Source organism: Serinus canaria, chromosome 5 (genome assembly GCF_022539315.1).
Source record: "Serinus canaria isolate serCan28SL12 chromosome 5, serCan2020, whole genome shotgun sequence".
In the NCBI taxonomy this organism is placed as follows: Eukaryota; Metazoa; Chordata; class Aves; order Passeriformes; family Fringillidae; genus Serinus; species Serinus canaria.
In genome coordinates, this window is record NC_066319.1 from 35771989 (window position 1) to 35794534 (window position 22546).

The 22546-nt window shown below is 35.2% G+C and overlaps 1 protein-coding gene across 2 annotated transcripts in view; it reads left to right on the top strand.

Moving 5' to 3' along the window:
* Positions 1 to 14257, top strand: part of ARHGAP5 (Rho GTPase activating protein 5) — a 47392-nt gene extending 33135 nt beyond the window's left edge. The window contains exons 5-8 of one of the 2 annotated variants that reach the window (XM_050974714.1): positions 3186 to 3263; positions 4258 to 4389; positions 6074 to 6179; positions 10459 to 14257. In XM_050974714.1, the coding sequence (XP_050830671.1) occupies positions 3186 to 3263; positions 4258 to 4389; positions 6074 to 6179; positions 10459 to 10789 (647 nt within the window). In that variant the 3' untranslated portion in view covers positions 10790 to 14257. The remainder of the gene's footprint in view (positions 1 to 3185; positions 3264 to 4257; positions 4390 to 6073; positions 6180 to 10458) is intronic. The other variant, XM_050974715.1, reaches the window with a different exon arrangement.
* Positions 14258 to 22546: the final 8289 nt, after the last annotated feature.

The following is a 22546-nucleotide window of genomic DNA, read 5'->3' on the forward strand; positions in this document are numbered from 1 at the left end:
ACTACAAGTAAATTACTTGAAGGGGTTTGAGTGAATTAGTGAAGGATAAATCCCCTGGTGGCTCTTAAAACACCTTATGCAAAAGCCTACGTAAGCCACCATCTGCAGAAAGCTGGGAGGATATACCACAAAAATATTGCTGGTAGGTTGTTTTTTTTTTTCTCTCTTGCCCTTTCTACTCTCCTCAAGCATATACTGCATGGTGTAGTATATGGTATGGAAAATGGGTATTGTACCAGGTAGACTTTGTGGTGAAGTTAGTATGTTCCATGGAGAAGCCAAGAGTTGTGAAATATGTTGGAGCCTAAAAATCGAAGTGTCCTGCAGACTGATTATGCATATAGGTGCAGATCCACCTTGCTTATTTTCTCTGAAATGCTTTGAATCTCATGTGGTCAAGTTCCAGTTAGATGGGATGGAGCTCTGTTCCCAACTGGCAGCACAAAAAGGTGCAAGAGAATTTGTTAGGCACTAGGAGATACTTTGAGTAAAGAGTAGCCTAGGCAAAGGGGATGTGCACTGTCTTGAAATAAATATAGGTTATTGTGATGTCACGTAAGGAGGATCTAGTTATTTAAACCTAGTTGTGTTGTAAAACTAGCAGGACAGAGAAGCAAATAAATCATATTAATCATATATAATATTGCAGCAGCAATTGTGTTTGGTATGGATGTGTTGAAAATGACAGCTGGACCAGAACACAAGCGGAGAAAGAACATAGAAAAAAGTTCTTTAAACCAAGAGGATGCAGATAAAAGAACCAAACTTTTAAAAAGCTGTCAGAAAAAAGAAATGTTGAGAGCTCTCTATCTCTCCCTCTTTTATTACAGATAAATATTATAGATATGCAAGGAGTTTAAAATCTAAGACTAGTGAACTAGAATGTTTGATACTTAATGGAAGATCGAGATGTAAGAAGCATTTGAGAGACCTGGTTGCATAATAGAAAGCAACAGAGAATTGGAGCTTTACTTAAAGAATACTTTCAGACTTCTAGCTTTGTGTATACACACACACTGATTAAACTTGTCTCCTTCTGTGCCTTAGAGGAAATGTAATGACAATTGACCAACCATTTCATGAAGCTTGACTTTCTAGAACATCCACAAGCCAGAAAAAAATTTCCTTGAGGAATTCCGACGACAAATTTAGTTTGCTTAATCCAGAATTGCAGCACTTCATTGTTTTTGGAAGATGCCTTAATTCAGTAGGCATCTCCTTGTTTAACCTGAAAATACTGTAAGTTGTCTTTCTTTGTTTCTTAGAACTGTAGTGCAGATACCACACTACAGCATATGTCTCCAGAGCAGCCAGTTCAAGTATTAGAGATTTATACACTTCTACTAAACAGTGACTGGGTTAGCCTTCTCAGAAATGCTGTTGCAGCACATGCAGGTTCCTTTGTGCAGAAAGATATTGAATAGCGGTTGGATAAAACAAAGACTATCCTGGAGCTGTAGGGTCTCCAACAGAGAATTCTCTCATAGCAGACAAAGAGAATCTTGATCATAGCTTGTTCTTATCTACCAGTGGTCTTTTGTATTTATTTACAGCTTCTGGAAGAGGAATGTAAAGTGTTTCTGGCTGTGATCACATGTAACACATTTGGGATTTTTTTTGAAGGCTGATTTGAAACTCCTTTCAAGATGTAGAAGTCACTGAATCATTGAAACCACTTTTTGTTCTGTGCCACCAAATTCTACTTTTAGGAGTGTTCAAGGATATCAGTGCCCAAGGCTCAGGTTTTTTGAAAAGACTGTTCAGGTGTATATTTACAAGAGGAAAACCTTGGCTACGGAACTGGAAAGCTAAATGATGGACATGAAAGTTTGTGCAGAAATGCTTACTTAATAAGCCTTGAAGCAGCCAGTGAAGAAATATGTTGAGTTGTTGAGATATTAAAAAGGAAATGATGAGTTAGAGTCATGTGAAATTCTTAAAAATATCCCAGCTGTATGAACCAGTCAAGTGATGTTTTATACTTTGAACATTATCATAGGATTCCTGATGTTTCCTGGTAACTTAAAAGACACATTTGGTGGATTGTAGTGTGACAGAACAGTTAAGTATTGATGTGATGATCTAAAATGCATTCAGTTATTGGCCTATGATGGCAAAAGGCCAAGAGATTTCATAAAGCTGTGAAACCTGTGAATTTTAAATAAACCCATGTAATGTTACAGAGATCTAGTATATAGATAATTTTGCACCCATAAAGGTAACTTGAAGATTTAAGGAAGTATAAACTGTTTATATGGCTTAATAGGTTCTAAATTAAAAAACAAAAATATCTTCGGTAATGGTGTGATTATCAGGATGGACTTTTTCATTATGTGAGTAGCTGTTGAGAAAAAAAGATAGCAATGTGGTAGGAAGCCTCATCGCTGGAGTGTGTGTGTGTGTGGGTAATTAAGGTGGACTGATCAATGTTTACCTTGAAAGGCTGATGGAATTACGATGACTCTGTAACATGTGGTAGAGCAAAGTAATAATGAGAAGCTTGGGGAACCTCTGCTTCCTAACACCTTTCTCCTTTTCTCCTGCCCTTTTAAAGAAAGACTTGTAAATGATGGGATAATTTACCTTAGATAAGAAGCGAGGAGAAATGTATTCAAAGTTTATAAAATATAAATGGTAAAAGGGAAAGCATGTTGTAAGATAAAGTTCTTGTCATATACAGGAGTGTGTTACACCATGAAATTAAAAGATCAGGATTCAGTTACAAATGCCTGGCCTTTTTTCACCTTGCAGAGTATTTTTAGTGTTTTGTCACTTGCCATAATAAATTGTTAAGCCCAAACTGTGAAGGCAGTTTTAAAAAAGGTAAGTGTTGTGGGTACCACAGAATTTAGGTTTTTGATTATTTAAAAAATGGTACAGTCTAGTAGAGATCAGTAAGAGAATAATTTTGGTTACAATATTCAACAAATATCTGCATCAGAGTCTTGTTATCCTACAATGTAGTTTCCTCTGATTCATGTTAAATGGAGTGATGGACTCAATAGACAACTGACAGTTTGTGTTTTGGAATTCCTATATTGCTGTAATGGTTAATGTGTTAACTTTTTAGGCATTTAAGAAGTGTATTCCTACTTTTGATTTCTGAATTAATAGTTACAACTGGTTCTGCTTTGCTTTATAATATAGAAACCAGCTTTTTAATATTTATTTTTTCCTCTTCTAAGGATTATGTACTGAAGGCCTGTACCGTGTTAGTGGGAATAAAACAGATCAAGACAACATTCAAAAACAGTTTGATCAAGGTAATCAGAGATTTTATTATTTAAAGCTAAAACAGAACCATGAATTCTCCATGGAATATAAAATATTCTCCCAGTGCAATATAAAAGGATTGCACTTTCAAACCAAATTCCATAGCACTATGTCCTTAATGGCCTGGTGGGTTGTATTGGTATAGTCCAGGTTATTACCAGTGAAGCTCCAAGGATAGGTGGGGAATCTTGTTGCAGCTGGCTTTAAAACTGTTAAAATACTATCTAGGTGGTATTTGAAGGTTTGAAAGAGTTTAAGTGCAGTTTTAGCTGTTCCTTGTTAACAGTTAACAGTTGTTAACTTGTGTTAACAGTTCATCAGCCTTAGGCATTAAGGCATTCACTTCTGCTTCTTATGCCTCACAAACAGTAATTCTTTAGTGAAAGCTCTCTTGAATAACACGCATTAAATTAAATTTGAATAATTTCTAATACAGCCTTTTTCATTGTAGAATATAGTAAAACATGATTGGTAGTTTAGACTGTTCACTTCAATGTGTTTATATTTTAAAGTGAAAATAGTTATTAAAAATTCTTGAACGTTAATCATGAAGTTGTGTCTGTGAAAAATTGTAAAATATCTCCTAAGTGTTAAAGAAAATAAATGTGCTATTTCCTTATGCTTTGCTGTTTAGCAGCATTTTAGTAAATAGAATTTATAACTCCTTACTGGGCAAAATTGATTAATAGGAAGCCAGTTAATTACAAGTACAAAATCATTCAAGTCTTCATGGAGAATTAGACAACTTTATTTTTCTGATCTTCTACTGTTTTATAATACTGTCAGATTGTCTTACCTTTGTTTTTTGTAGGTTGGTGATAGCAGCTTGTCAATAGGTTCACCTTGTCCTTCCTTATTTAATAATCATTTAGCAAAATTTTAGTTTTCAATGTTTTGAATAAATTCTTGTCTTCATAAAGTATTATAAGGAACGATAACAGTAGGTTTTACTTACACTGCTATTTTTTAAATTTTGTTTTGCAGATCATAATATCAGTCTAGAATCAATGGGAGTAACAGTGAATGCTGTGGCTGGGGCTCTGAAAGCTTTTTTTGCAGATCTGCCAGATCCATTAGTTCCTTACTCTTTGCATCAAGAGTTGTTAGAAACATCAAGTAAGTAATTAACAGCCTTTACTTGATTTAACTGTGCTAATTCCATTGCCCTTATTGCAGTTTTTACTTCATTGTAGGTTGAAAGGACTATTGAACTGAATATTTTTTAAAATTCCCTAGAAACACATATTTTTTAATATTCTTTAAAATTAGAAGAGCTATATATGATGAGGTGAATGTAATACACTTATTTTTCAAAATAAGTTTATATCTTATTTCTCCTTTTTGTAGAAAATTTAATTTGAAGACATCTACTTTTTCCCATTTCTTATTAAGTGATAAAAACGATGAAAGCTGTTGGAGCAGCTTTGCAGCTGTTAATGGGAAAAACCCCTTGAATTAATGAGTTCTTACATTCACAGTAGACTTTAAAAATCAGACACATCTATGGGATATTATGGTAATTCTTTAATTCACTTAGATTTTTTTTTCAAATTCGTTTGGAACTCTGATAAGATGCTTAGTTTTGTTTGCCTTTGCCTTAGAAACATTTTTCAGACATTTCATAGTATTCCTGTCTTTGAAATGAGTGTCTGGTATTGGCAGAGAGCTTTTCCACAAAACAACCATCACACTTTTTCAAGAATATGATGTGACATACAGTATTCCACAGTATTTTTTGTTCAAAACATGGAAGCACTTGTGTAAGCCTGAGGCTTGGGCCTGGACTTGATTCAATATATAGCCCATTAGAAATTTTGTATTTTCTGATGATATCTGTAAATAGCTATTTTTGGTATTTCTGCTGTGCTTTTTGGGCATATTGCTTGTTTAATGTAGTTACTTTGGCTTTATTTTTTCTTAAAAGTGTAACACTTCCAGTGTTATACTGTTGTAAATTCCAGTTAAAACGTGAAATAGCTTAGAATATAAGTGTAATTACTGTTTTAAAATGCCATTAATACTGCTCTAAATTTATATTTGGGATATACTAGACTGTAACATTTTTTCTATGGTATTAGGGTACATCAAAGTTCTTTTTAGCACTGCAGAAAAGCAATAGAGGGGAATTTATATTCCTTTTTATGATATGAGTCATCATTGATTAGAAGCATATTCTGCAGAATGTATGGATCCACAGCATTTTTTGCTGGTTTTTTAAAGAAAAATTGTTGCTTTATTTCATATTTCTTTCCTACATGTTGGTTATTTACTGTTTGAAGCATGAATAATGTCCTTTGGGCCTGTGAAGAATCCCTTTTCTTCTTTAGGCAGCATATTTAAAATAGCTGCACCAGCCCTATATCTAATTTTTTTATTATTTGAATAACTGTGAGGTTTAAGAAGATTCTAAGCTCATGTGAATGTCTTTCTGTCACAACATTTTGCAAGCAGAGGGAATTCTAACAAGAAATGACCCTGTCACATTGTTTTTCTACAAGCCAGCAGTAAGCGAGTCAAATAATTATTTGCTGAACAGAGATAAATAATACTGCTTAAATTCAGAAAAAATATTTTTATGCTTAGTTAAACTTGCATTGAGTGTACTTAGTGTGCTTAGAATAACCAGGACAAACTCTATAATAAAAATGTTACTCTATGGAAATAGGAATTTTATTAAATATTTTCTCACTTGCTAATTCTCTGTGGGTTACCTAAACCAATATACAAGGTCAAAGACTTAGCAACACTTTATTCAGTATGTCTTTCTAGATGTGTCAGAAAATGTCACTTATTTCTATAGAAATCATGGATAAGACAGAACGGCTACACGAGTTAAAAGAGATTGTGAAGAAATTCCACCCAGTCAACTATGATGTCTTCAGATACATAATAACACATCTAAACAGGTTTAGTATTTTTCAATTTTGTTCAAGTTATAAAAGTTGCAATAAAGATTGTGTTTTTGACAATGAATTATCTATTCTACTAGGATTGAAAATGGGAGTCACAGGAGTTACAGTTGATTAATAAAGCCTTATAGGGTTGTTTCTCACATATTTTTGGCATATATTTATTTGGCATCATTGCTACTATAAAGTTATAAGAATGCTATACGTAATAAAAGCTTGAAAGAGTAACTTCACCTAATAATAACTCTGCACCTAATTGTAACTGTTACAGTTCCTCCCCCAGGAAGTAATATCTATTAAAATTATAAACTAATCTAGGTTTTAAGGAATTTGAGTCATTTGGCCTAAACACCCTCTTCCCTCTCTGCCCCTTCCCCCTCCTGCCAAAACAGGGCTAGCCTCAATCAAAATCTAAAATATAGAGCCCGAACCCTGTGCTGAATAGTTAAGTGTAGAACAAAGCTGTAAGTAACAGTAAATTGGTTACACTTCCTTCTTAAATTTTGCTTCTTGAACAACATTTAATGTTTTTATGTTTAAAAGTTACTTTCATATTTACTAAAATAGTATCACATCATACTCTATGCCTTTACTTGTAGAATATTGTCATGAAAAAGAGCAGCTTCTTATTCAGCTAAAATGAAATTATTCTCTGAAGTCCACAGAATAAGATAAACTGTACTATTGTTGAGGTTATAAGGGATCTTTGGAGATTGTTTTGTTCAACCCCATTGCTGTGACAGTCCAATTGCAGCAGATTGCCCAGGATGGTGTCCAGTTAGGTTTTCAGTATCTCCAAGAAGTGAGACTCCAGTCTCTCAGAACAGCCTGTTTCAGTGCTCAGTCATCCTCACAATAAAAAGTGTTTTCTTATGCTAAGAGAATTTCCTGTGGATGTTTGTGCCTGTTGCCTTTTGTCCTGTCACTGACCACCACTCAGAAGAGTCTCAATTCATCTTCTTTACCACCAGTGATAAGACTTGCCCTGAGCTTTTCCAGGCTAAACACTCTAAACGTTCTCAGCTTTTCCTCATCTGGGGGATCTTTGATCCCTTAATAATCCTCTTCCTAATGTCCCTTCATTGGGCTCACTCCAGTGTGTTCATATGTCTGTTGTGCTGGAGAGTCCAGAGCTGCATCCCAGACTCCAAATGCGCCTTTGTAGTGCTGAGTAGAGGGGAAGGATCAGCTCCCTAGACCTGCTGGCAGCACTCCTAGGGTGCTGTTGGCTGCCTTTGCCACAGGGTCACCTGGCTGACTCCTGCTCAGTTTGTTGTCCATCAGGACTTTCTTGTCTCTCTGCGCAGTGTTACTTTTCAGCCAGGTAATTTGGTGTATAAACACATATATAAGCTTTTCATGACATTTAATTGTTCTAGACTGCTGTTTGTGTGTTTGTGTTTCTGCAGATATTTGTAAAGATCTAACTGAGCTTGTAGTACAGGGATAGAAATAAGAACCTTTAACTTTCCCACTTTGTCAACAGGGAGAATGTATTTGTATTTTTTTTTTTTCCTATTTGCATTTTTCACAGAACGTGTAAGATTTTGGAATTTAGGTGCCTACTTTTACACTTCTCTCCTTCACATGTTCAGCTTGCTTAACCTTTATAAAGTTTTCCATTTTCCTTGTCAGGAAGATGGATCAAATTTTCCATTGTAGTCTTGTCCAATAGAAATTCAATAGATAAAAATAGGTTTTATCTAAAATAGATAAAACCATATCAATGAACAAATGCCCATATTAGACAACTTCAAGATGTGCTGGCAAGTATCTAAAGTAAAACTAAACATCTCAGACTTGACACAGTTATTACTTACCTAAAAAGTTAGTTCTTAATCAACCTGATAGAAATTTTTGTGAAAGAATGGCAGTCTTGGAACTGTCAGAAGTCTTCATCTGGTCACCTATTGGCATAGCACACACAGCTTAGTGTACAATATCAAGAACCTGGAGTGCTGCTAGTAAAAGAGCTAAACATAATTTAAAAAATTCCTGAGTAGGTTCTAATATCTACAAACAAATGAAACATATTAATAATGGAATTTACTGGAGAACATCAGTAATGTCCATTGAACTTTCTGGTCTGGTCCTCTCTCTGTTAATGATGCGTGATTTACATTGTTGGTTGCTAGTAACAAAATGATATTTTTTTCAAGAAAGGCAGTTGTTTTTTGTCTCATTTGCAGTGTCAAGTAGTTGCATTCCATTCAGCAAGAAATCTGCTTGGATGTAAGCAATTGCATATATAGAGGAGGTGGATACAGCTGTGTACAGAATCTTAAAGGCAACTTGTAGCTAAATTCTTGACAGTCTGTATTTATTTTTAAGAGACTAATTTGTGGTAAAATACTGCTGGTATATAATTAAAATGGAAATGTTGTTTGCCAAATGAATTGTTCGTTTGATGAGGTAAAACAGTCTTCTACACAATGAAAGAGCTCTCATCACAAGCTAATGTTTTAGAAGCTTTGTTTTTACAACGAACATAATTACAGTAAAAATATGTGCTATTGTTGTGTAGTTAGTAGTGATTGGTGGTATATATTATTTTGGTTTGTCCACAAGCACAAGACCTGGTTGTTGAAACAAAAAATACAAGTATTATCCACGTAGTATGAGACCAGTAATCATGAGAATTCAATAAATGGCAACAGTGAGCTGAATTTTTCATTAGTGATACAAGCACCTTTCTGAGCATTTCAGGTAATTGTGGTTAATTAACTGTAAGCAGAAGTGAGCTTTTAAAAAAAGATAGTGTTGTTTTGTCGTTGGGCTTTTTGATACTAGTTGTGTTTTATACACGTTCTTTGGTAACATGACCCTTCATGCATAAGGACTTACATGGCATAATATGCTTCTGAAGTCTGGGAAAACACCAGTGTACAGCTTTTAAAGTCTGATCAGAGTGGGTTTACAGTCTGAAGTTCCTGAGACTTGGCAGTGGAGGAAGTGGGCAGGATCAAGAGAGACACGTCATGTTTAATTTTGAGTGAACATAGAAGGTAAATGAGCACATGCTGAGCACTTAGAAGACGATTCTAAAGTAGTTAGAGAAAGTTTGGTAGGAGACAAACATACAGGTTTGGTAGGGTTTTGTTTACTCTTAGAAGGTACAAAGGTAAAATTGAAGCACAGGAGGGGATGCAGTTGATTGTTCATTTTGTTTAATTTTGTTGTGAGCCGTTATTGGGGAAAAGGTGCAATGCCTTTCTTTGTTTTCTCACATCTAGTCATATGTTCCCATTACTTCCTTTATTTAGTCTGATGATTGTGAAGATACAGCATGTTAATAAAATGCTAAGCAAAATGAAGCTTACATTGATTCTTTGATCTGTAAATGACTTTAAAATGTAATTTTTTTAGCAAAGAGATTATGAATTTTACTGCCACTCAGAAATAGTATCCAAATGTCCTTTGGACCAAACTTACTCAAAACAGATTGAGAGGCAGTATTTGTATACCTTCACACTATTTTTTATACTTTATCTTTACCATTATACATGCATAGTAAATGAGTGGAAATATTTTCTTATAGTGTTAATTCTGGTGTTTACTATGACTTTCACAACTCTTCAGTCTGTGGACTACGGCCAGCTGTCAGAAATTCTTGTGGGCTGCTCTTGTTAATCATCAAAATTCTAACTGACAAATTTCTGAAGTTTTATTTTATGCCTATTTCTACATGACAATTGCAGCTCTGCTACCTTCGTGATTTCTACTGTAATATAGGAAATGCATGTTCCCAGCTGAATGCACATCTTAGGTGTTTGCCAGATGTATTAACACATGATTTTTCATGTATCTCTCAGTAATTACTTCTAGATAAAATTGTGACGTGAGTTTAGGATGCAGGATATTTTAGAAAACAAAATACCCTGGCCCTTTCTAGCCTATTGCTGTGGAAAGCATTTTGATTTTCTGAGTAGGTATTTACTTGTGGATGATAAATTTGATAACAAGATGGTTTGTTATCCTTTGGAGGTTTTTTGTTTTTGTTTGGTAATAGTATTGCAATAGTGAATATTGCAATAATGAATTTAGATTAAAAAAAGAAACAGGTTCTTCACTTACTATCTGTTCAAAATGCTAGTGGAATGTTTAATTTCTTTCTTGATTAAAAGCTTAATCAGATTTATATTAGTTAACTGTCCAAATCTGGAAATGACATGATTTCTAAATTTTCCTCTGCATAATCGCATAAAATATTCAAGAGTATTTCTAGTTGATTGCATACTGGTTTTAATTCACTCTGTGTGTATCATTCTCATTTCAGGGTTAGTCAGCAATATAAGACCAACTATATGACTGCTGATAACTTATCGATTTGTTTCTGGCCTACTTTGATGAGACCTGATTTTGAAAACAGAGAGTTTCTTTCTACCACCAAAATCCACCAATCAGTTATAGAGACCTTCATTCAACAATGTCAGTTTTTCTTTTACAACGGGGAGATTGTAGAAGCACCCAACCCAGTGGCTTGTCAGCCACCACCTTCCAACCCAGTGCAGATGGTGGAACCCATGGTACCCCTGCAGCTGCCACCCCCGCTGCAACCTCAGCTGATACAGTCGCAGTTACCAGCAGACCCTCTGGGCATTATATAGAGATGATGATTGCAGGCAGCCTGGCGCTGGACAGTAGAGACAAGCTATAGACATGCATGTTTCAGGATACAGTAATGTACTTCATATTTATGAAAAATAATTCCCATCCAGCTGATTGGACATCTTTTTGTTATATCCCGTACTGTGTTCCTCATTTGTACACGCTGCAGATAAAAACTATGTGATAAGCATGACTGGAGAGGTTTAATTTTTAAAGGCAAAAATAGCTATAAAGTACAAAGCTGCTGCTGCATGATACCTTATTGCAATCACTATATCATTCCTGTGACGGTTTGTCACAATATATTGTGAATAAAAATTTTTCTATAGAAATTAAATGATTTAAAAAAATTACATTTATGAAACATTCAGTGCTTACAGCCTGCTTTATGGCTGGTTTTTGTTATTTAACATGCTATTTTTGGCAATTTTCTTCACACTCAAGCATTCTGTGTAAACAACTAAAGCCCAGCTATAGTTTATTTTGTAATCTCCTGGCTACTTATGTGACTTTATGCTTAGGGTGGTTTATGGAAGAATGCAAAATGCACTGTTGAGAATTTTACGATCCCTCACCATCCATCTTTACATGTAAGTAAACCTGTGGACAGTTTAAGGGTGGGTGAACTTGCTTATTATTTCTTACAGCACAATACCAAGGACATGCTTGTTGTAAAAGTGAGTTTCAAATATTGTACAAAAATTTTGATGTTGCCTACTTATTTCTTTATGTTCCATTACCGAACTAAACATTTTGTAAAACTGTTAATTCTGTAAACAGCTGCATGTTTAAAAGATCATTGATGGTCTTGTAAACTTAATCTAATATATTTTAGATATTTTAATTTTTCCCACTTGGGAATACATGTAGTGTTTAGAAAATAGTTCATGACATTTTCATATAAGGTTATATAACTTTTCATACATAAACATGACTTTTGTTGTAGTAAAATTCTCTAAACCAAACAATGTTTTAATCTAGGACTTCAATTAATCTATTCTTTAAATCTATTTTTATGTGACCCTCTAAAGATATACAAAAATGCATTGCTAATACATGGCAATAAATACTTTGGGTACTGACAATTAACCTCTTTGGAGTGTGTATATATAAAATCACATAAAATTGTATTCATATTTTTTTTCCTGTGGTATGTTGTACTAAAATTTCAAATGACTCTTTTTTTTTTTCATTGTATTTTAAATTATCTTTTTTTTCATTTATTTTACTTTTATATTGGTACAAATTTTGCTGTAAAAGAATGCTGCTTAATTTAAACAAATCTTTTGGTTAAATATTTTGATAGTGGTAAAAAAAAAATTAGAAGGTTACAAATTGTAGCAAAGGGGAGACCATAGATAAACACTACCTGTGAGACTTTTCATAGCAGCTTTTTTCTTTCATGCTCAAAATGTACCTTTGTAGGTCTGCAAAGAAGAAAGTTTTGGCTCATTCAGCTGCTAGAATGTTTTGTGTAGTTAAAAAAAAAGCTTTATGATGGTCACTGTTGTAATCTTCACTTATAACAAGATTTAAGATTGTCTTGTATGTATTATAGTAAATAGATGATTTTGAGAATTAAGGCTTTTATTAAGAGATTGATTTGCTCCATTTTCCCAAAATAAAAATTGCCTTTCCCACTTATGTCCTAGGTATTGTACTTCTAATGACTTGGATTATCATTCTAGATTACTAAGATACCATGAACCTGGCTGCTGTTTGAAGTACATGTATATTATAAATTATCTTGATATCATGTTATATTCTTGCAAGTAATTATCTTTTTTAAGAAAACATAAACAAAAAAGAAAAGTCAACCCTATTCCTACTGCAAAGCACACAGGAACTAATAGTACAATAAAGTCTGTCCTGTAAATTGTAGTATTCCTAACTTGTTCTACTTTACCTGTTGTCTATATAGCTTTTATTTATAGTTTTCAGTCTAATCTTGGCATGTTTAGTAAAGGAGATGAAACTTCAAGAGTTTTATAAACTATTTCTAGGTTGCTAAAGAATTTATTTTTCTACTGTATATGGCATAGTCAGAGCATCACCTGTACAGGAAACAAGTCTATTTCTAATAGAAGTAAGCTTAAGAATAAATGCCAGTCATATCCATATTTAAAAAATCCATCTATAAAGTATCTCCAGTCTTTGTAATGTGAATTGCATTTTAAACTTTCTATAAATTCCAAGTTTTTTTGCCATAATATTTAACTGATCTTTGGATACTAATTTTTAGAATAATTTACATTCCATTTCATTATGAGCTTTCATGTTGAACTTTTGATCAGCAGTATTTGCAGTACCATTTCTTTATGTATGATGTTGTGGCTAAATGGCTAAATCACCATTATTTTTAAGAATCTTAACACTTCCATTCAGCCAAATATATGAAAGGGTTATTATATTTACTGGATAAACACAGAGAAATAAGAAAGCATGGCAAGTGGCGCCTGCTTGTCACATGGAAGAGTCCCTGCATACTGTTTGCATTATGGAACTGCTGTATGCAGGAATGTGGACTTGTGTGTATGTGTAATATATACACTTGGAGTTTTTTTATCTGTTTGTGTGTTTATGCAGACATGCATGCACATACACCCACATAGTAAAGTTTTTAAAATATACTAGGAAATTAAACTGTGGTTATTAAAGATTTTTAATAGAGCTTTCTCTATTATTATTTTTATTAGTGGTATAAAATGAGGAAGCATGTTATTATATCCAAATTCCTCATACTTTGGCTCATGTAGACCCTTCTAGTTTTAATGAAAATCCAAATAATAATAACTATATTTTTTAATGTGAGCATTTTTACCATAATATCTATCTTGATAAAGATACAAATGTATATTACTTTGATTGAGCCATCTCAGTGACACTTTATGGAGTAGTTCCTTTTTTTTATCTTATAATGGTATAGACATACTGCAGTGTATTGTCTTTCACTGTTTTAGCAATTCTAAAATTCCAGACCTGAGTTACAAAAGTGCCATTTTAAGTAATGCTTAACAGATTGTTTCAAAAATCCTTACCCTTCATGATCTTGTGGAATTTGAACTCATATAGTGTAAATAGATCGCAGATGTCAACTTAAGTGAAAAGAAACTTTGTTGTTGTTATATGTTTTCTCTTTTGAATCCTGGTTGCTAGGAATTTAGAGGTATGTTTAGTTGCTGGAGTTTAGCTTCTCATATTTATGATAAACATAGAAAAACTATCAATTGGAGATTAAAAAACCAGGCCATAGTTTATGTGCTTCTTTCATTTTATTTCAGTAATTGTGATGCTGTTTGTCAACTGCAAAAATTGCACACATTTAAAAAAAATTTCAAGTAAAAATTTTGTTCTTTGTTTATAATGTAATCTTTTATTGCTACATCAGGAGAATACTGCAGTGAATTAAGTATCAGTGAAGCTTATTCTGTATAAAAGATGCAACGAATAAAATACTAAGATGCTTACTGTGTATAATGTTCAGTTTAGTTGCCTACTAAATTTTTAAAGGCAAAAGCACCCTATCTTTCACAGCACAGAAATGAAATTTAGCACAAAATCTTGCTAAAGTAAGAGTGCAGTGTGTGTTATAAGTTTTCCTTGGGTGGGAAGCTGTCTCTTGTGGGTCTCTTAAATTTATTTTTCCTGTGGAATTTTTAAACCTGAAGTAAAAACTGTGGGCTTTTAAGGTCAGCTTTTAAGTCATCAGAGTGGTACATTATTGGTCATAATTCTGCTAACAATATGGGATGAACACAGCTTTGATAGTAGCACTGCTTTGCAATGTCTGTGCCTACTTAGTTTTTTCAGAACATCCTGAGTCATATGGCTGGTCAAAACCTTCCTGATGGTCTTCAAATCTGAACACGGTTCAGGTTTTATTATATGCAGATACATATTTATATATTAACACATCATATACTGGTGCACTTTAATCTTGAATGGGATTTATCTTTAATGTAATTTCCTCAGTGTGCAAATCTCAGTTACTTAGATTGCTTTATCAAAAAACAGCTTTACTGAATCTAACTGAAATGTAATGCACTGTTCAGACTCCAGTTTTTGATGAGTAGCTGTCCCAGAGAACCAAGATGTAACATCAGTGGTCACTTGTGTCAGATTCAGTCCTTCAACTAATTCATGGTTTCCATGGAATCAGAAAGGGATGAAGTTAATCTGTCGTCATTAGTGAACTGAACACTTCCTGCCTTTCCTTACTGATTATTTCTTTCCTAAGTGTGTACCTAGCGAATCTTATGGCTGTTTCCCATGTTTCTTATCTTCCTTATAGAATAGAATGCATGTGTGTTTAGAGCTGACATTTCGTTGCTGAACTAAGTGTCATTGATGCCCAGCAGACAACATAGTGCTTTTATATTGCAGAATAGAGTTTAGTAGATGTGATTAGTAATAACTCGACCATTACTGATTTTTGTTTGGTGTGATTTAGAAAATAGAAAATGAAATTGTTTCACTGAATACCTGCAGTGCAGCAGCTGTGGAGTTTTTTCAGTTTTACAGTGTGATAACAAAAGACTGTTGCTTCTACGTAGAAGCTCTTTGAGTCTGAGAAAGGGTGGAAAGGAAATGCTGTAGTGAGTCTAGCTAACAGCTGCATGTCAGTGCTTCAGGGTTAGATGTGATGACTTGCAGAGTACCTCCGGCTGCTTATGTGACTGACCAATTTCTACAGTGTAGCTGTAGCTTATATTTTCCCCAAAATTATGGTACCACAATCTATCTGCTCCTGCAGATCTTTCTGCTTCACAGCTCAAGAAGTGAAGGGAGGGCAAAGTGGCTGTTCTCATCAATTCCTGGAGTTCTCAGCTCTTCCACTGGTGAGAATTGTCAGGAGCTCCTAAATTGCTTTTGCAGTGTTTTACTAAAGTAGAAAACATGGAGTAGTAAGTTTTGAATTAACTGACACTGAGTGCAATCAATTAATGAAGCATGTAGAAAAAACCCAGGTTGCCCTTTCAAAGTGCGGGTGTTATGGTCTCCCCTTGAAGGCTCCACTCTCAGTACTTGACAGTGTGACCCGAGTTTTTGCAGTAACAGCCTTTGGTCTCATGGATCTTGTGCAAGTTGGGAATGAAGAAGAGATCAAGAAATCTCAAAAAAACCCCAAAACAACTTGGAGCAGCTGTCTCTGAAAATATTTAGAGGAAATTATGAAACATAGAGTGTAGTAAATAAAATAAATGGGGAATGAAATGTCTATGGTTGATTATTGAAATGTGTATGTATATATGCATGCTTTATGACTTAGTAAAGAAGTGGATGTTGATGCAGGGGTTTTAACAGTAAAGGCTGTCAGCCTGCTACGGGTAAATATTGCTTACAACTCAGATGTAGAGTTTTGAAAAATGAATGTCAACAGTTTTATCTAATTTTGGTATTGTATTTGTGAGTTGTCTAGCTCTAACATGAGTTTAATTTTGTAATTCTATTTTCTTGTGGTCACACAAATAAGCCTGATTTTAGTCCTTTATGTCACTGTTACGAGTTGGAAAGTTTCTTTTCACAGATAACTGCTTTCTTTACTCTTCTTTTTGACTTAAAACGTAAAATTCATAACGTCATCATACTACTTGTCTTCTATAAAACAGACCAGGTCCCACCTAAGGTTTATAAAAATCTGACAATATTCTTTTTGTCTCCTTTTGTCTGTACTTTTATGTATGCACTGCAGTTTCAGGGATGCGCTGTCTGGAGATTTCTGATTGCTAGCAGGTATATATCAAGGTAATCCCTTTCCATATCCTAACCTGCTTTTTATAAAAGAGTGCTGGAAAGACCAGCAAGGAGACCATTTAAAAATGATGAAGGATAAACATGGGCTCTCAGTACATCAATGAGGTGAAGATGCTCATCTCAACTGTGCTTCCTTTCTCTGCTAGAAGTTTGTGTGTAGGGTGCTTTTAAGCCTTCTACTGATTGAGTAAAAGGGAGGAGGTGATGGAAAACTCTTTCCTATATAGTCTATCCTCTAGGATGAGTGTTAGTCTTACAGAGTTTGGGGCACAAAGTTCTCTATGTCCAGTGTGGAGTTTTGATCCCACAGAGCCATGGATTAGCGTGTGGCCTTCAACTGAACTTGGTACAGCAAAGCAGTGGGGACATACATGCAAGCCTTAAATTGTTCATCAGCATCCCTGCTCCTGAAGCATGCTGCCCTGAGAGTTTTGTCAGTTTTTACTTTAAAATAATTTTGAGTGGTATTATCACCACGATCTGCAGGTCAGAGTGTTCTTTAGAGAATACAATGATTCTCTGACCTGAAATACTTCTGAGAAAGTAGAAATCAAGAACTGTTCTCCTTGGGATTGTGCACAGTACTATCAAGTATTATTTTGTTTTCTTTCTTCTATTCAAAGAAAGCTGTTTCTAAGAAAAATCAGAGGACTGAACTGTTATCTGTGAGAGGTGTGTTATTGTAGCATGATAGTGACACCATGAGGTAAATGTCCAGGTCATTCAATGAAGGCATTGAAGATGTGAATCCTGCTGGAATCGTTTGGAAGACTGTCTGTGGCAGAGTAAGTGAATTGTAGAACAAATTCTCAGTCATGGCTATAGTTCCTCTTTGAAGGAAACGTAATGCTTTGGGGTTTTTTTGTTTTATTTTCTGTTATTCAGGAGGGGGATAAGCTGGTGTTCATGCAACGTGGTTCTCAAAGCTGAGCTCTGACCCTGTTGGGATATAAGCGAAAAGTTTGTCATCAAACACACTAAAAGGGAATGCAGACATCTATGTCTTGTAGATGTACATCTGTATACAGAGTATTGGGAGGAACTGGATGCTTCAGTTTTTCTCAAAGCCCATGTGCTTTTCGTGAAGGGAAGGCTCTCTTATCTCTTTTTGGATTTTGACTGCTGCCCCATATCCATTATTTTACTTGAAACATCTTCTGTAATAAATGTGGTTTTAAGGTACTGATCTGTAAATGTATTGAGTCTGATTACCTGAAATGCTGTCCTTTCCCACCCTACATTTTTCTTTATTTTCTTTCTCTCCCATACACCTCCTGCTTGTCCCCAAAACAGCAGAGCTATTCAGCTAGAGTTCTGTCAGTATGAAGAAAGGGTTCTCCTGCAGGCTGCAGGGCTTTATCTTTTGGGAGTACTTGGCCTTAGATCTTGGCTCTATTCCTTTGCACTATAAGAATTTGTTTGTTAACTTCTGGACTTGCTACAAACATTGTTCTTTTCCCTAAAGTTGGTGGGGATGAGTGTGCCAAAGTGAATTTCTACAGGCAGTTATTTGTTTTATGGGACACGTGCCCAGAGCCCTAGGATGGCAAAATTTCTTTGAAATGTAAAGAAAATTCTATGTCTTCTTCCTTCTGATGTACTCTTTAAGGAAACCTACAGCTATTCTTGCAGTGAATAGTCATAAAAAGTACATTCCTGAACTCATATGGATGATAAATATCTCTATATGCAGAATTGTCTCGCAAAAAAAAAAAAGTAAGCAATTTCCTTCTTGCAGACATATTGCACCTCCAGCTGAAGTGAAGGACTGCTAGGAGGTGTGCTAAATATCAGCAAATAGGATGTGCAAATAGCTTAGCTCATCAGAAGGAAACCAAGATAGAGTGGGGATTTGAAGAGCTGAGTTTTAAACTGACCGGAAGGAAATGTTTATGGTGGGTGTTGTTTCCGTTCTAGGGTTTTCAGTGGCTTCTGTCTGTGTTTATAACATGAGGACATGTCCTGACACATTCCATTCCCAGCACTGCAGTGCTCTTAATTAACATCTAGCTGTGTGTTTGATGAGGAGATGCTGAAGGCAGTTTGCATCAGCCTTTTCCCTTTCAATGTAAAACCCAATAGCTTTAAAATGTTTTGTGTAGGTTAAGGGAGTTTCCCACCTTGACAGAATTCTCAGAATATAGATTGCTGGCCAAAACCACAATCTCAGCAGTTTCTATGGGTTTTTTTCTTGGCTGGTTGTCCTTTTTTTTTTTTTAATGAAAAAAAAATTGAATTGAAAACAACTTTTTCCTATTTTTTTCTAATGATAGGTGTTGGAATTTACTATTAAAAGAAAGGATTAGAATTAGTTAAGTAACCTTCTGGAAATACCAGTGAAGTATTCAAATTTAAGGCAATCATCAGCGATTAGTTTTTCTAGTAACCTCATTATTTTCTTACTAGCAACTTGATTTTTTTAATGTTTTAAGTGTGTTTTGTTTGCAGGGATATTAATGCCATTTTTAAACTATAGTTAAATGTAGTAGTTTCTGTGTTGAAGTAGCTGCATACAGGAGGCCCTGGATTATTCATTATTCTGATGGTGAGTGAAAGAAATCCAGATTTCTTCCTGAGAATATCAAAATGAGACAGCTGACATTCTTTATTGTTAAAGAACAACTAGGGTGACCTTTTTTTGCCTGGATTGGCGGAAGTTTGCTTTCAACTGCAGCTGGCAATAGTGCAACTGCAGTATCTGGAGCACCCATGTACAAAGGAAAGAAAACCATTCTGTGAATGTAACTTTTAGAGAGAGAAGTTTAGGTAGAGCAAATGAAACCATGTCTTTATTTTTTCCTTACTGGAAATTTGACTGCAAGAATGACTATCATAGTCTGTTTTATAGTCTTAGGACATAATCTGGCTGAATATAAATGCCAGATGTGTATTCTCTAACCTGTCTCAAAAATATTTAGCAGACCTGTGTTCCTGCATTCATTATATTTTCATTTCTGACTGTACCCAGTTCCTTTTTTCAAAAGAGATGATGCCTACACATGCCCAAAATCATACTAACACCATGGCAGTATTAGTTCAGATTAAAAGGTTTAGTGAGTGTTGTCAGAAAACAGTCTTTGGTTAATCTGGTAAAGGTAGAGCAAGTCATATGCTATTCTTAAAGTGTGCTGATCTTCACCTTAAAGGGGAAGTAGAAGCTACGTGGGGATGGCAATGTTGCACTTCTGCTTTGCTGTGGGTTCAGTTAGTGAGGAAGGAATGAAAGTTTTTGTTTACTTGTGAAGTCCTCGGCAGACAGCTACGACGTGATCAGTGGAAGTCTCACATATGTGCATGTGTGCACCAAGGGTTATGAAAAGGGCTCCCTGACACTGCTGTTTGCTCATTAATCTAGGAACTCTGTGTCCCCAAATGTCTCAGATTCAGCTATGTATAGCACAACATGTTGAGTTTTCCAGCTTGTCTTGGAAACTCAAATTTGCTGTAAGTGCATGCATTTTTAGTCTCTCTGTTTCCTGAACAGAGGAAGCAGAGAGACTTTATCAGTATACTTGGTATACTGATAAAGTCAGTATGCTTTATCAGTATACTTGGTATTTAGGAAGCAGAGAAGAAAATAAAGGTGAAGGAATTTCAGGATGATCTGGGAGTTTCTGCATTGGGAATTCGCCCCTGTTCTCTCTCTGTGGAAGAGATCCAGCTGCATTGTTCCTACAGGCGCTCTCAGGGTAGCTGAGTATTTTGTTTCTAGGCAGGGCACAGTCTCAAAGATTGGCATTTCATATGCAGTTGGGTCCTTGAAACCTTTGGTAAATGGCTGTGTACTTTAAATATTGTAGAGGAAAAGTTCTCTCCCTCTGATTTTGAAAATAAAATTCAGAAAACTATCCTCTTGTTTCACATTGGCAATGTGAGTCTGCCCTTTTCCTCAACAGGCTTAAAGGAACACACTTCCATTCCTCAATTGCACTTTCCCTCATCCCTCTGATTTTAATTGAGGTAGGAGATAATGAATTGTGTAAATGGAAGAAAGAAGTTCACATATGTGCAGGACATCTTCATGTGCACATACTGAGGAAATAATAATTGAATTTCCCTTTTGACTCTAAGAAATAGTTGTTATAAAGATGTGTGTAAAAATGCATGGGCATGAGTATGGTGGTCTTCTCAAATCTATGGATCTGATATCACCCTTTGGTTTGTTGGAAGAACTGCAAATGGTATTTTTAGCAAGCTTACTGCTAAAAGTTCTCTGGCCCTCCCTACTTCCCCGAATGAAACAAGTAGCAAAGAGCAAAGAGTGACCTTGCTTGACTCGCATCACCCACTGTTATACTCTCTGTTGCCTTGCCCATTTATTACAGCCAGCTCTTCTCTATTGTATTATGCTTAAATCACAAGTTTCTGGAACAAAGAACTTTTCAGGCTGTGGGGTATTTGGTACCTTCTTGGTACCACACCTGTACAGTAAAAAAAAGTAAGTGCACAATAGCTGGGATTATGTTGATATTTGTAAATCATATTGGCAAAATTTAATTGGATACAATACCAGTAGGATGGTAGTAGCTTTGTGCGTATTTTTAGAAATAATAAGGAAACAGTAGGAACTGCATTTAGAACTGAGAGGCCTTAGAATGATTTTATCTTCACTCACTTGTTCTTTTTTTCCCTGGCTTACTTTTTTTCTGTTTTCCCTTGCTAGGTGGTAGACCTCCATGGCAATTTGGTTGTTTCTGCTAACAAAATTCTGGAACTTGTGGAGACTGCACAGATTGTTTAAGAAATTTGTGGTAGGGGGCAGGGAGGTGGAGTTATATGTTAATATGGAGTTATTTAATAATAATATTTAAAAGGCCATAAGATAGGGACCCAAATATGGAAATGGATAAGAACTAGAGTTAAGGCAAAGATCTTCAAAGGTGGAAGAACGTAGTTGTTAATAAAGGGGAGGATGCAAAAATAAGCTGTATGGGGGAATGGCTGCACATGTTAATGTAACAGGTCTAACACTATGCTGTGCAAGTGGATTTTTGGACTATTTCAATGTATTTAAGTTGTTTAATCAATACATCATGCTCATTAATCATCATTAATCAGTATTAATACAATGCACTCATTAGGTTTTTAAATTTACACTTCTATTGAGAGGAAACAATTCTTGACACACCAGAGATTTTATAAAATAAGTGTTGTCATTGAATATACATGGATGTAATCGTTCTTGTGGTTTGGAAATTCATCCATGCTTTTCTTCTAAACCTGTGAAATAGATTCCACATTTTTCTCTGTGTCTTATTTTAGTGATTCAGTAGCCTTATGGGAAGAAGGATTCTTCAAGTAGCCAAGCTAAATCTTCTTTACTGCAAGATACACGGAATTCTGTAGTTCTGTTGCAAGAAGACATGGTGGATATTTATTACTGTCACCTTTATGGTGATCTTTAGATGCCAGAAGACTTTTATGGCCCATTTTTCTCTCACTGCTTTTTGTGACTCCCTTAACTTTGTCCAAGTAACACAATCTCTTAAGCTTTTTTTGCAGTTTTGTTTAAAAACTTTTTTTTTTTTGCCTTTCTTTTAAGTGTTTTGGTGGTCCAAACTTGGCACAGTCCTGACCACTCTGTGAGTACAAATGACACCTGTTGAATACCTCCTGTGTCTTGTAAACAACAAGTAAGGCTGATTAACCCCTAATGGCTAATGTACTATGTGCCCTGATTGTATTACCAGTGTGTCATCTTAAAATAGTGCCATTCATTCTGAGAGGCTGGTTTGTTCCCCTGTTGCATAGTTTTGTGGGTGTTTCTTTCCACTCAGGAAGCTCAAATGGTGTGAACTGCTGTGTTACAGGCACCTCCTCACTCAGTAGGCACGTGAGTGACAGGGAGATGTGGGATGAGGCATTCTGCCTTTTGAAGAAGTGGGGAGGCAGGTTGCTTTCTTATTAATTGCTCCTGAAACACTAGCTAGTAAATCATGCTACAGCTCTGTGATCTAATTCTGTCATTAAGAAGGATGATAGAAAAAACACAAAAGACACAG